The sequence below is a fragment of the Sminthopsis crassicaudata genome, chromosome 2, assembly GCF_048593235.1.
Source record: "Sminthopsis crassicaudata isolate SCR6 chromosome 2, ASM4859323v1, whole genome shotgun sequence".
In the NCBI taxonomy this organism is placed as follows: Eukaryota; Metazoa; Chordata; class Mammalia; order Dasyuromorphia; family Dasyuridae; genus Sminthopsis; species Sminthopsis crassicaudata.
This window is the reverse complement of record NC_133618.1, coordinates 207,280,764-207,296,197: the sequence shown is the minus strand read 5'-3', so window position 1 is coordinate 207,296,197 and position 15,434 is coordinate 207,280,764. Positions and strand designations below refer to the sequence as shown.

The following is a 15,434-nucleotide window of genomic DNA, read 5'->3' as shown; positions in this document are numbered from 1 at the left end:
CAAATAAAATCACTGACTTTGAAAGAATGAAGCACTCCGGGGCAGCCTCCAAAAGGAAGGCCTGTCAAGCTAAATTCCATTGCCAAGTTTGAGAAATATCCTCTCTAAAGAATATAATAGTGCTGGGATTCAGACCTTTTTCCTTTTCCTTAGCCTGAAACTTTTCTTGCCTACAGGCTATCCCTCAAATAATAATCATTTGGCCCTGTACTCTGTTCTTCTGAATCCATTTAGGATTTGTTCATCTTAGGATCTTCTCAAATTTTTCTCAACTGCTGTTTTCCTTTCAATTCCCTACAAGGTCTGAATGATCTCTTCCCCCTTCCTCCCTCCCAGCAGTTCCATCCTGCATCTCAGTATCCTTGGTGGGGGATCATCCTCCCTTCCCTGAGTGAGTTACCTCTCCAAGTCCATCTCAGTGGATCATTTTCTTTTCTTATAAAACCATAGCACAGTAAGGACAATAACATATCAGGCAATGTTCAATGATAGAGTGATTACTACTTAATTCATCCAACCTCTCAATCATAAAGAACAGAGAGAGAGAGAGAGATTGTTTATGTAGCTCATTTTTTCAACTGACAGTTCAGGTTTCCAAAGAGGGATAACTTCTCCCCTCTGGATACTAGGGATAAACCTGAAAATTTAGAGGATACTGTTATTGACAAGTCTCCACCAATATACTTTCCAATAACTTTTTTAAAGCACTTAATATCTCCTGAATATCAATTGATATCAACTAGATTTGACAAATGAATATTTTCTGAGAATGTATAAATAACAAGCACGAAATACAGCTACATCCCTCCAAACTGGAAAGCACACTTGGTCCTTGGGGAGACTGGATTTAAAATTTCAAACGTTTCAACAGTATGTGTAGCCCATCTCAAGGCTGGAACAACATCCTGGCTCAGCAGCTCTGTTTTCCCATCAATTTTACTTCTCCCTTATGATGAAGAATGGTCAAGAACTTCCCTCCTTCACTCTTCTGCTAGATGCCATGGGAGAATCGTCTTCTCCCATGAGAATGTAAGTTTGTTAAGGGTAGAAACTGCTTTCCTTTTGTTTGTATTTGTATTCCCAGTGTACACAGTGCCTGTCACATAATAATTGCTTAATAAATGCCTTGATTTGTTGACATCTCATTATTGCACAGCCAGTGGTTCAGTTTCCGCCTTGCCCAGCTGGGTTGATTCATAAGTGGGCTGGGTTCAATAGATTTCTCAAGAACTGTTACTCAATTTCTTCACTAAACTCTACTACCCTTCCCACTCATGGCAGCTTAGTAAAGAGCAGTGGATAGGATACCAGGTTTATAGTCAGGAAGAGTCACCTCCCTAAATTCAAATTTGGCCTCAGGCACTACCTATATGGTCCTAGACAAGTCACTGAATCCTACAAGTCACTGAATCCTACTTGCCTCAATTTCCTCACCAGTAGAGTGATCTGGAAAAGGAATGGCAAGCCACTAGTATCTTTGCCAAGAAAACCCCAAATAGACTTACACCCTGAAACAATTCAACACCATAGCTTCTTCCATTGATTCTGAGACCTGATTATTACTTGGACCTTAAATAGCTTTCATGGACCTTTTAATCTCATTGTGTATCAGAGCATTCTCATCTTGGATATTTATATACCTAAAATTATGAAAAAAGAAGAACACCGGGAGTTCAGATACTTTATGTTCACAAACCTATAGCAGCTGACTGGAGAAACAAGACAACCAAAACTATCATTTTTCTCCTCACATGGAAACTTAAGAGGAATTTTCCCTCCTCAAAAGTTACCAGAGAAGAGAACAAGAATTTTTTTTTACAAAAACCTTTCATATGCATGCTCAGCTTCAGCTCAGCAGGCAAATAAAAAGCTTTTATCACCACAAAGCCTTCAGGAAATAGAGAACAATTTTACATGATCTGAAGAAGGCAAGAGGATCCATCCATTACTCATTTCCCAGAAGCATACTTCCCAAGCCTCAATGTGGATTGGAACTTGGAAAAACAATGATAAACATGTTCTAATGAATGGATATTTACATACTATATTTGGCAACAACAACTACACTGGTCTACCATCCCAAGGATTAATTTAGAATTTGAAAGAACCAAAGTGTCTCCTTACTGTTTAACTTATTAAAAACAGGTGATTAGGGAATATGGTACTGAAAGGTAACTCCGGCTCCTTCATTAATTTCCTGACTAAAGAGTTAAACGAAGAGTGATAAATATCTGTTTTGAAAGTAAGGAATCAAATAATATTATAGCATCATAGATGTCAAGCTAGAAGTAATTTTTCAGTTCTCTAGTTCAACTGAAGAACCATGATTTCAAATCGAACATCTGCTAGAATGTGAAATCCTTAAGAGCAGAAACTGTTTAATTCTTTGTATTTGTATTCCCTCATGCATGTCACAGTTTCTGGACTAGAGTAGATCTCTTAATAATTGCTTGTTAATTGATTGATTTCTATTGTACTGTAGTACAATCCTGTACGGTAGTACAAACCCTCATCCCTACACCTCTGAGAGATCCCCTTCACTAGAGTTTTTCAAGAAAAGGCTAGATGCTAACATGTCAGAGGTACTGTAGAGAAAATGGCTGTTCAGATACTCACATGTGAGTATCCCCTCTAACTCTGAGAGTCTGTGATCCTGGTCAGAGTAAACCTCCCCATTTTTGAAATCAGGGGTTAGAAAGAGATCCAAGAATAGTGGTCTTTGCTCTGGGTAGCAGGTCTTTTGCTTCTTCTTTACCCCTTCCTAACCATAGTGATTTGAATACAGAAAATAGATCCCAACATAGGACTGGCTTAGAAAGAGGAGAATTTGTGAGGCTTGGTTTGCTGATTCTGAAAGAATCACTTGGGGGGGTTGCTTCTTAAAGTTCTAGCTCATTGAATCTATAGCTGCAATCCAATGCTATTAAATCTCTTCATTCTTCAAGTCCATATGACCAATTGTACTGAATCAGAATGGTGACACCTGCCAAGGGAGAGCTCCCTGCAAGTTCAGTTAAGCAAAGAAAGGAGATGAGGGAGAGCATAATTTTTCTTCTGCCTCATTTCAGCACAACACAGCAGAGAAATATTGATTTTCCCCTTTGCTTCATTTTTTAAAAAAATAAAGGTTTGACTGTAGCCAAATGAAGTCAGAAGTTAAATTAATCCTTGGAGGTATATTCCCCATCTTTCGGCTAACTATTCTTCTTTTATTTCTTTGTTCTTTTCCCATAGATTAGTTTGGATACCTGCCAGGAAGAACTCATAAGACTGTGGAACCCTTGGGGTGAAAAAGAATGGACAGGACGTTGGAGTGATAAGTATGACTATATACATACATATATATATATATATATATATATATATATATATATATATATATATATATATATATATATATATATATATATATATATATATATATCCTTGCTTCTATCACTGGGAATAAAACCATGGTATTTCAGGAATCTTTTCCTTCTAAAAGGCATAATTTCTCTCTGCCCAAAGATTACCCATTCAAATTTTCTCATCAAGCATGTCCCATCACATCTGTCATAGCTTCCATCTTGCTCTAGCTTCATGTGTATGTAAATTACATACGCTCCCTCTCAAGCTTTCTCTCTTTTTCTTAATTTTTATCTACTCTCCTGTTTTTTTGTCTTTTCCTTCATTTTTACTATTTTCTCTTTCCTCTCTTCCATCTATCTTCCTTTGCTTTCTATTCATACTAGTCTTCTCTCTTTTTTCTCATTTCTCTTCTCTCTCTCTCTGTCTCTCTCTCTATTATCTCTGTCTCTCTGTGTGTCTTTTTCTCTTTCTCTCTCTCTCTGAGTCTTTCTGTCTGTCTATCTGTGTGTCTCTCTCTCTTTCTCTCTGTCTGTCTCTCTCTGTGTGTCTGTCTCTCTCTCCTCCTTTCTTTAGCTGTCTCTTTGGCATGAGAATATAGCACCATAGGAAAGGAAATAAAAAGCTCCATCCTCTGAATGAAATATATCATAATTCTACAGGAAGTGTTATCAAATCTAGAGCAAAAAAATTTGGTGCCTCAGTTCTGGGATCAACATTTTAGGAAGAACTTTGATAAGATGGAAAGTATCCAGAAATGAGTGAAGGATGGCCAAGATTCTTGGGTTCATTCCCTAAAAGCATCTAACTGTGAATATTATACATATTACCTAACTTCTCTGAAGTTCAACTTACTTATCCATAAAATAGTTTAAAGTCCATTCCTTATTTTTGAGAAGACTGGGAATGAAAAGAAGAAAAAAGATAGGATAGCTATCTTTAAATATTTTAAGAGCTATCATGAGGAAGAGCAATTAGTTTAGTTCCATGGGTGGGAAATCTCAAAGAAGCAAATTTAGGCTTGATTTTAGGTCGAGAATCTTCCTAATTTTTAGAACTATCCAATAGTAGAATTGGGATGCAGTGGTTTCTTCCTTTTTGGAGGTCTTCAACTAGAGGCTTCATGGTCCCTTGCATATATTGTAGGAGGTTAGTATAGATAGCTTCTGAAATTCTTTTCATCTTTAAAATTCCATGGTTCTATAACTGGACCGACATAATACACATTGAGCTTATTTTTCCTAAGCTAACAAGTTTTCCTAGGCTAATCTTATATTCATCTCTCATTTAAATTGTTCTCCTTCATCATTTGTCTAGTGCCAAAACCTCCTGGAAAGTGTTTTCTCACAGGTCTTCCCTATAACTCAACTGAGTCTAAAGACATGAAATATATATATATATGTATATGTGTCTATGTGTGTGTGTATGTGTATTGTATTGTATTGTATAGTAAAGTATATATGATGGGGTCATTATATGTATGTTAGGGTCTGAGGAACCAAAGGTGACCATCATGGTCCTTGTTATCAAAAAACTTATACTTTAGGAAGTTATTGCAATATAATTAAAGTTATGAAAATGTGATAAAGTACATGTAACTTGCTATGGTAATTCTATAGCATAATAAAATCTTAAAATCCACAGGAAAATTAAGCAGCCATCTATCCCAATAAATTAATATTCTCTACAATATCCTGGCAAATATTCAACTAGGTTTTACTCAAGCACCATCAATTTCAAGTAGTCCTCTATCCTATGAGATTTTCCATTCTATTTTCCTGCAACTCTATTAGAAAGTTTTTCCTTATATAGGAAGATAAATAGGCAGTCCTCAAATGTGTGTGAGGATTTCACATGTTGTAAGGGGACTGTCGTTGTAGCTGGAGGTAGAGAGAGTAAACATCTCTAAACCTTTTCTAGAGGGTCTTCTCCAAAGCCTCTTCTCCAAACAAGACTTTTATTCCTATCATGAGGAAGTCAGAAATTGGGGTTGAATGTCATTCTGTTCTCTTCTGTTCTGTTCTAGTGGCAGGCTAGAAATATATGCATCTACTCCCTTAAGAATTCTTAATCTAAGACATATGATCAGGTTCCATTTAACTTCTAATTGCTTTGTTATTTTTAGGGAAGAGGAGAACTCCAAGCTCCATATCCCAAGGCTTTACATCTTTTCCACCAATACCAGTTCTATAATGAACATACATAGAAAATAGCAAAGAAACCCATTTATCCAAATGAATAACAAAACAGAAATTGAAGAATATAGACATAAGAAAATATACACCAGACAATACAGAGTAAAAGAGGTTTCCCTAGTGGAGTGAAATAACTTTTCAGTCAACTCCCTGAAGTCTAGAGTGGGAATAGGTACATAATGAAGTCTACCAGCTTCCCTCATGTTTTTTCCAAGTCTTTGCCTTCTGCAGATGCAATAGGATTGTCTTCATCCATTTTCTTTCTCAAAGCTAGAATCTGACTTAATACTCAAAGAAAACTTAAAGTTGGACCAGTCCCAGAGGGTGAATTCTGAAAACTGAAGTTCTATCACTCATCGACTTCACCCCAGACCCATACCAAAGGTTTTGAGATAGGATTACTTTTAAAATAAACAAAAATTTTTTCATATTAATTCTGCCCTTAGTCCTAATTCTATTTTTAGGAACTATACAGTATAGGTATAATTTCTCTCTATTACAATTGTCCCACAAGTTCCTCTGGAAGAAAGGATCTTGAAGGAGGTCTGAAGAAGGGTTTAGACTGCAACCAGACCTGTAATCTCACTCTAACCTGAAGTGCTGTGGTACAAACGTGATAATAATTCCATTAATTAAGGAACCAAATGAAGTTCAGAAGAAACAATAAAGGAAAATATTTTCCACTCATCTCCAGTGTAGCACCTGAAGAAATGAGCATATATTTTTATTCTGATTTCTCTATTTGATCCAATTTGGATTCAAATATCCCCAGTAGTAATATTACTGGGTCAATGGGCATATTATAATTTAATGACTTTCCTAGTGAAGACCAGTTGAATCAATTCACAGCTCCACCAAGTAGTACATCAGTATCCCCATAGGGATAACCCATCCAACATGTCAGTTTTGACATCTGTCATTTTTTTTCCAATTTGTGAAGCAAAACCTCAGAGATGTTTTATTTGCATTTCTTTTTTCAATTGTTCATAGCATCCTTTTATTTATTTGTGATAGTAAATCCTCCTTTCAAAATTGCCTATTAGTGTCCATAGCTACTTATCTATTTGGAAAAGAACTCTTGGTCCCATATATTTACCTAAATATCCCATTATATCTTGGATATCAGCTCTTTATCAGAGTCAATAATATATTTTCCCCCATCAACATCATCTCTTATTGTAGCTGTATGATATCTTTCTCTATTAGAAGGCTTTTGAATTTGTACAATCAGAATTTTCCTTTTAATTCTTTATAATCACCTTTACCCTTAATTTAAAATTTTCCCATTTTCCATATCCATCTGATCCTTACATTTCCATCAGCATACTGGAGTATGCAGTTCAGTGGAGCAGAGGATAGAGAGCTGGGCCACAAATTAGAAAAACCAGAATCCAACTTCAGACAGTGACCATGGACAAGTCATTTAACCTGTCTATCTCAGTTTCTACAACTGTAAAATCAGAATAATAATAGTACATATATCCCATGAGATAATATTTGTAAAACACTTAGCACAGTGCCTGACAAATAGTAGGTGCTATTTAAATGCTATGTTATTATTTATTATTGTTTTCCTCTAATTAAAAAAAAAAAAAAGATGTAACCTTTAACGTTGTAGTCATTTATCCATTTAGACCTAATTTCAGTTTGTGATATCAGATGATTGCTGAAGCTTATTTCCTGCCAAACTCCTCTCTAGTTTTTTCAGAAGTTTTTATTGATTCTGATCCTATGAAGAATGTCTTTGCTCTAGAAATTTGTGTCTTTGAGAATATTCTTTGATTGCTTTGGGGTCTTGATTACCTAGACTGTTCCTATTATCAACTTTTCTGTTTTTATCCAATGCCAAATTGTTTTGATGATTACTGTAAAACTGATGATTACTTTAAAATACAATTTAAGGCCTGACAATACTAAAATCTGTTTATTTTATTTTGTCCCTTTGAGATTCTTGTTCATTTATTCCTACAGCTAAATGCTGATAAATGTTATTTTTTATTTTATTTACTTCTATAAAGTATATTTTGAGTGATACAACATTGTGTTTGTATGTTAATTAATTATTATTGTAATTTTTATTATACTAGCCTCTTTTTTAAAATTTAAGAATTGGAGAGGGGAGATGGAGTAAATAGGCTTAATAGGATTGGGGAAGTATAACTCTCCTAAGGAACCTTGTGCTTGACAATCAGAGGAGGTACAAGCAGGGGATTATTCCACGTCCAGTGCCAATATAGTAAGGCAATTCTCTACATTCCAAGTCCTCATCAGGACCCAGGAGGAGGAAGGCTTTGAGTTCCAGGCTAAGCTTTTTCAGACATTATCCCATATGCAGTAGGAGATGCAGTGATGGTTTATATCATTTTTTGGTATATGGACACAAGAGGAAAGGAAGCATTTGTTCAAATTGATATTTTAGGAACATTAATCTGGCAATGGTGTCTTGGCCCCTTGGTTGCTAGTGCCCATTCCAGCACAGGACTTCAGAAGCTTTCATATAAGAAAATGTTTGTCTTTGGACAGTCAGGGTAGAAGCTGCAGGTGGTCTTAGGAGCCTTTAGGTTTTTGTTTGTATTCAGGTACTATATTTCCTCAAATTGGAGAGAAATAAGAGGCCCTAGGTGCTCTAATCTCAGCCATAATTGGTATTGCATATGCCCACTTAGAGGTAAGCTTACTTAAATCAATGCCTTATTGATTTACACTGCATCTTTTCTTACTTGTTGAAGTAAATGCAATTATCGCTTAATTATAAAATTTCTATTTTAAAATCAAGCATCTGACTGTCTCAGCATGTCACAGAAAATCAAGAGATCATTATTCCCCTCAGTTAAGAAATGAGAGGGCTTCTCAGACTCAGTGATTGGTCAGGATCAAGCTAGCTCTACCTTGAAAATGAATTTAATTAGATCCAGTGCAATACTATGTATATTGCATTTAACATTTTTTAGTGGAAGACTCAATGGCCAGATTAAACCTAGGTAAAAGGAGCAGAACCCACAAGCTTTGGAGGGCTCATCCCCTTATCACTACAGGAATAGCATACACAATTCTGAAGAAGGCATGCAAAGCACACCACCAGAAAGCGAGGTTTGGCTCCCATCCCTCCAACTTTCTGACCGTCATGCAAGTCACATCTCCTTAGTGTTTGTTTCACTGTAAAATGGGGCCAATACCCTAAATTTTAGTATTCTGTGACTAATCTCTGATTCCTCTGCTCCCATGTAAGTTTAAGGGAATCACAATATCAATGTCATCAAGCATGAGGAACATAACAAAGAAAGAAGTAATCAGAGAATCATAGAACTTTAGAGTTCAAATGAACCTCAGCAGTCACATAATCAAATCTATATTTGAATGGGCTTTTCCTAATCCAATTACACACAGTTATTTTCTTTTAAAAAGTTTATTGATGCCCTTTTTTTGATACATACTGTAATTATTTTCCAATATCCATAACCTCCATTGTAATTATAATGCCTCTGGAGGAAAGCAGAAGAAGGAATAATCAGAATCCACAGCGAGGACATAGAGGGATTTAGAGTATTCATTCAAGTCTTGTGACAAAGCTGCATGGCTTTAGGACAGGGTTTGAGACTGCCGGAAAAGAAAGGAAAAATTCCAAAAGGGGAGAAGAGAATTAGCATTAGTGTTGTGTGATTGTTCCAGCAGGGGCAACAGCCCAGAATTGTTTTGTAACAGTAGTATCCTTACCACCAAAGAGAAAGGCTAAAACTTAAAGGATCATGTGTGATTTAGCCTGTGCAATTTGCATCCAGAGAAAGAACCGATAAATAGAAGTATGTCTATTTGTGTCTAATGATAGCCATCTCTATGGAGGGTGAAAGGGGAGGGCAAAAAAGTTTATATGATAACGTTATTGAATATTTGGAGGCAATATTGTACATGGTCGATTTTCAGTTTCATGTGCAATCATCTTTTTTATTGTACTGCGTTATAGAAATACTTTTTTTGTTCTGTGAATTGAAAATAAATCATATAAAAGGTCAAGCAATAGGATATAATGCTATTTTTTATTAGGGCCAAACTAATGGAAGAAGAATCATACTGTTATGGGAAATGTGGAAGAGCTAATATCCTTCTTTCCAACTACCCCTCACCATTTCAGCTGGGTATTAGTGGCATCTAGATCTGAAATCATTCATTCATCCACTCCTCTGTGATATGCTAAGAAAATAAATTTCCTTGTTCCTTGGTTCATTGCATGATCAGCTTCAGAAGCAGAACAGAATATAGTGAGAAATATTTGTAAAGTGTTTAGTATAATGCCTGGCACATAGTAGGTTCAATATTCTGTAGTTGTTCAGTCAGTTTTCCAATCATGTCTGATTTTTCATGACCCCATTTGTGATTTTCTTGGCAAAGATTGTGAAGTTGTTCACTATTCCTTTCTCCAGTTTATTTTACAGATGAGGAAACTGTGGCAAATAAGGTTAAGTGACTTGCCCAGGATCATATGGCTAATTAGTGTCTATAGCCAAATTTGAATTTAGGATTTTTTTACTCCAGGTCTGATACACTGTACCATCTCACTACCCATAGGTATGATATAAATGCTAGTTATTGTTGTTGTTAACTAATTTTTCTGGAGAAGTATTAGAATCCTAATCCTTAGATGATGTTCTCTCCCTGTCTCTCTCTGAGTCTCTGTCTTTCTTTGGCTCTCTGTTCTCTCTGTCTCTATCTCTGTTTCTGTCCCTTTCTCTCTCTCTCTTCTCTTTCTTTCTCTCTCTCTCTCTCTCTCTCTCTCTCTCTCTCTCTCTCTCTCTCTCTCTCTCTCTCTCTCTCTCTCTCTCTCTCCTCTTTCCTTCCCTCCCTCCTCCCTCTCTCTTTTTCCCTCCCTCTCTCCACCACCCTCTTCTTCCTTTCCTCCCCAATATCATGAGCCATTTATATTAGCTTCACTCGTCTTTGGGAAATAGACATTTGAATTAATTGACAAAACAAGATTATGCTCATATTATGACAAGATGTGTTGAACAAAAAAAATTCTTAATTCTGCTCTTGGCAGTTTAGTTATAAAATAAAAGCATGGTTCATAACTATGTCATGGGCTAGAGATTGTTTTTAACAATGGGTTCAGGCTTGGGATTCCAACACTGCACTAAAAATGTCATTAACACTAAATAAAATTGATAACATGGGGCTCTTTCTGTTCCCATAGACCCCACCTCACTACTTGGAAGAAATGGTTTTCATCATCTTTTTTCCAAAACTAAAACTGATCATTGCAATGCACTTGAGTAAAACTGTCTCTCAATGTGAGAGCCACATTCATCATGAGCATTATTCTTCCAGTTTTGTTTATTCTACTCAGCATGTGCTTATGAAAACCCTCAACAAGACTCTGTAATCCTCATATTCCTTATTCCTTAATGGTATAATAATATTCCAGTATTGACTCCTAGAGTTTGTTTAGCTATTTGTCCAATCAATGAATGCTCACTTTATTTCTTGGGTTTTAATTTTTTCTAACACACACACACACACACACACACACACACACACACACACACAATCCTCCTAGAACTCTCTTGGTCTAGAATATTTTTTTCTGTTTTGATTTCCATAGAAAACACATGCAATAATGGGTTGCCATGTCACAGATTTTGAACCATTTAGTGACTTTTCTTCCATAATTTCAAATGGCATTGTAAAATAATTTGATCAATTCACAATAATTTGTTGGTGCAATTAGTAAATCATAAGATTATTATTTCAGCTTTTTCATCTTCACAGTTAATTGAATAAGAGGGGGAATGGGAAAAGATCCAGACTAAAACTCCTTGCTACAAATCCCTCTGTATGCATGCCCTCTCCAAATGTGGATTGCCAAGACAATTCACCTCAAGCAAGACTATTCACCTTTCTGGGGCTGGTTTTTCTCATCTGTTCCTTTCCCTATGAAATGATGAGGAAAAGTGGACAGCCAGCCAATGTAGTTTATGATGAAAAGAATGTTGGTCTTAGAATCGGGAAGGATTTGAAACCCATCTCTTACACTTGTGAACTGTGTAATCCCAAAAAAGGCATTTAAGCTCTCTGAGACTCAATTTCCTTATCTATAAAATAGGTATAATAATATCTAAAAATTATTACAAGATTCAAATGAACTAACGTATATTATTTATTTTGCAAACCTTAAAGTGCTATATAAATGTGAAATATAACTATTCTTTTTCTTGTCCAGATGATTCTCAAAGCATTCACTTTATACTATCTCTCTCTCTCCTTCTGTCTTTCTCTCTTTTTCTCTCCCACAGCTCCCGAGAATGGCAGAAGGTCCAAGAATCAGAGAGGATCAGGCTTTATAACAACAAAGAAGATGGAGAGTTTTGGTATTTTTCTCTTTTATTCAACTATTTTTTGAAAATTTAGCTTAAGCCAAAACCTTCCTCCAGCTTAGGTGAAGGATTGATGATGAGCTTTGCTAATTGTGTTTTTTGTGACACCCATTATGTGGGCTGGAAGTAACAATTACTGTCAAGTTTCAGTATCTTTTAAGGTAGTTCAGAAAATGGTTCACACACACACACAGCCAATACCCATAGTTAGCTTGGCATTTTGTTTATGACATTTCAACAACAATCAATAAAAATTGGATTACATGAGAGATACTGTTCTGGACACTGAAGAATCAGTAATGAAAAATGACATATTCCCAAACCGCAATCTTAATGTATACTTTGGAATGATAAAATTTAATATATGATAAAGTGTCATGGACAATCATCGTTGTATTGTAATATGCCATGAAAATGCTTATTTTATACATAAATAAAAATAAAATAAAAAAATTTAAAGTAATTATAAAATTTAAAAAATATCATAACAAAAACTCACGCAATATTAATGGAACACAAGATCCCATTAGGTTAAGTCAGCTATAGAAAAATTAACATTCCCTTGCCAAATAGGAAAAAGACAATACCATTACCAGAGTACATAAGTCAAAAGTTTACAGAATTACTCTCAGAATAAGCAAACATCACTTCATCAAGCAAGTAAAGGTTGGTAATCTACAACATCAGATTTGTCAAATGCAACTAATAATAGTTTACTTCCACTTGGGGTTCATGAAACTACTAAATACTAAATCAGAATCAGAAGGCCCTCCATGGGAAGCATCCACATGAATTCAGCCAATAAGGGACTGACAAAAAATAAATTGAAACAGTTATTACTATATTACAGATAAAGAAACAGAAGCAGAGATCAAATGATTTACCGAGGATCACAGTCAGAAAGTGTCTCAGGGGAGCAGCTAGATACTTAACACTCACTAGCTGTGTGACTCTGGGCAAGTCACTTAACTCATTGCCTCATTCCCTACCCCATCCCCCTAAAAAAGTGTCTTAGGAAGAATTTCAATCAAGTTCTTCCCAATTTCAAATCAGATGCCTTATTTACTACCTTACATTAATGACAGTTTTTAAAAACAACATTGCATCTTGCATAGTTCTATTTATTAAAAAAGTTCTCTTTTGTTTCCTCCCTGTATCTTCTACTCATAGATGCAAGCTCTTCCTGGAATTACACAAAACAAATGCTTCTTTTACATGCCAGTCCTCTAATAGTCAAAGATTTCTTCTTAGTCAAAGACTCATTCAGGGTTAAATATTCTTATTTCCTCCAACTTTTCCTCCTTCATCACATGATTTCAAGAGCTTCTCAGGGAGCTAACTTCCTCCCTGTCACACTCCAAATGTCTAATGTCTCTAGGCAATTTGATTTTCAATATTTAACAAATTATGGCAGTCATCAGTAATTCTCTGTCTTGCTGAATGTCCTGCTGACCCCAAGAGGTTCAGCTGTTCACACTGAATCATAACTATAGAAGTACACCTCTTTTTGATGAACCAGAATCAGATTGCTTCCATCTTATTATATCCACCAAGGGATGGTAATAACAATAGCAAGAGCTGATGTTTACATAGCTCTTCAAAGTCTGCAAAAACATCTTACTGTTTCTTCACATCAACCTTATAAGACAGGGACTATTATTATCCCATTTCTAGAATAGGAACCTAAATATGACAGAAATACCTAATTTATGTTATAAAAAACCTGTGAGGTCAATGGTAATTATTAAGCCCATTTTACAGAACAGAAATTTAGGATTAAGTGAGAAAGGTTTAAGTATATCACTCAAAGTTCCCAAGATCAATAAGTATTTACCCAGGATTGGAATATCTGTTTTTTCTGATTCCAAGTCTATTGTTCAGTATCTTCTATGTCCCAAGTCTCCAAGGAAACTACTAGACGGACAAAGTCAGTCTAAAATAATAGTAGATAACTTACAGTGGCTATGGAAAATATCTGCATTTCACTTCCAGAACTCCAAAGTGATTTTATTGGTCACAATAGGATAGTTAAGCCACAAGCATCCTGGCTCTTGCCAAACAATGTTCTTTCAGAGAAATTTCTCAATCTTATGGTCATTTCCAGTAAAGATATCCTATGCTTCACTGCTATTTTCAAATGAGAAATGACTTATCCAAGGTGATTCCACTAGTATATCAGATACCAGTCAGATGCTTATTTTATTATGTAATTTGTTTTTCACAGGATGTCATTTCTAGATTTCCAGAAGACATTCAACAGCATGCTTATATGCTTTCAATATCCAATGATAATGAATGATAGAAGCCTGAGAAATGGAGTATGGTCAATTCTAGACAAAGACCAAAAGATCCAAAGAAATATTATGCAAAATAGTAGTTCTGGTAAGTATTTGACTAGATAGAATAAGGAGAATTAGAGACTATCTATAAGTTGATTATTTATTGACTTCAAGAAGAATGATTAGAAATTAAATTTTAAAAAAAGATCTGGTATAAAAAGTTGGGCAACAACAATTGTGAACAAAAATAATAGTGACAGTGATATATATGTTTTATTCAGAGATAATATGGTGGTATGATCCTCCCTCATAGCCAGTTCCTCCCTCTACTTTGGAATCTTGATCCTCAAATTTTTAGCTCATAATCATAATAACTAGCATTTAGATATTGCCTGCTATGTGCTAGACATTGTACTAAGCACTTTATAAATATTATCGCAATAACCCTGGAAAACAGATATTTACCATCAAGGAAACTGAGGCAAACAAGTTAAATGGCTACACAGCTAGTATCTGAGGCTAGATCTCAACTCAAATCCCTTCACTTCAAACCCAGTACACTACCCCCTCTTCCACCTAGCCCTTGCAATCTTGTTATTTGAAAAACCAAGGACTAACTAGCACAATGTGAAAGAATATGGCAATAATATTACTTATTGAAACCTGATTAGTGAGCTAGAATGGCAACCAAGTAGTAGAGAACAAAAGTTATACCTGTCTAATTACGGAATAGCCAAAGAAGGCAAGATGTAGGAGGTGTCCCCTTAGCATATTTTGCCCTATCACCTTAGCACCTCATTCCTAGGAACTGAATAGTAACAAAAGACTTCCAGATTCCTGTTACAGGATGACTCTAAGGCCATGGAACCAACCCCCATCTTTTTGCACATTAGAACTCAAGATCCAGAGAGGTTTGTGACTTACCTAAGAAAACATGGGGAGTAAGTGACAGCTAGTACTTGGATTAAGATCTTCTGATCCCAAATCCATCAATGTGTATGCCATATCATGTTACCTCGCTAATTAGTACATCTCTTTTCTTGCTGAAAATACATATTTATCTTTATTCCCACTGTTCTCAACATTCACATTAGTATTCACTGAATTTATGTCCCTTTCAATTTTCTGGTGATTGTATTTGAGTAAAATGCTAATGCTAGCCACAAGTACAACACCTATTTCCCGTTGTCTCTATCAGGGGAGTTTGCTGTTTCAGGTTCATTACTCAGCAGACTCTGAATGCTTCTTGT

The 15,434-nt window shown here is 35.6% G+C and overlaps 1 protein-coding gene across 1 annotated transcript in view; it reads left to right on the top strand.

Annotated features, from left to right (window-relative positions):
- Positions 1-15,434, top strand: part of LOC141555340 (calpain-13-like) — a 97,808-nt gene that overhangs the window by 71,816 nt on the left and 10,558 nt on the right. The window contains exons 8-10 of the mRNA XM_074288124.1: positions 3,235-3,320; positions 11,825-11,899; positions 14,130-14,287. Coding sequence (XP_074144225.1) covers positions 3,235-3,320; positions 11,825-11,899; positions 14,130-14,287 — 319 coding nt within the window. The remainder of the gene's footprint in view (positions 1-3,234; positions 3,321-11,824; positions 11,900-14,129; positions 14,288-15,434) is intronic.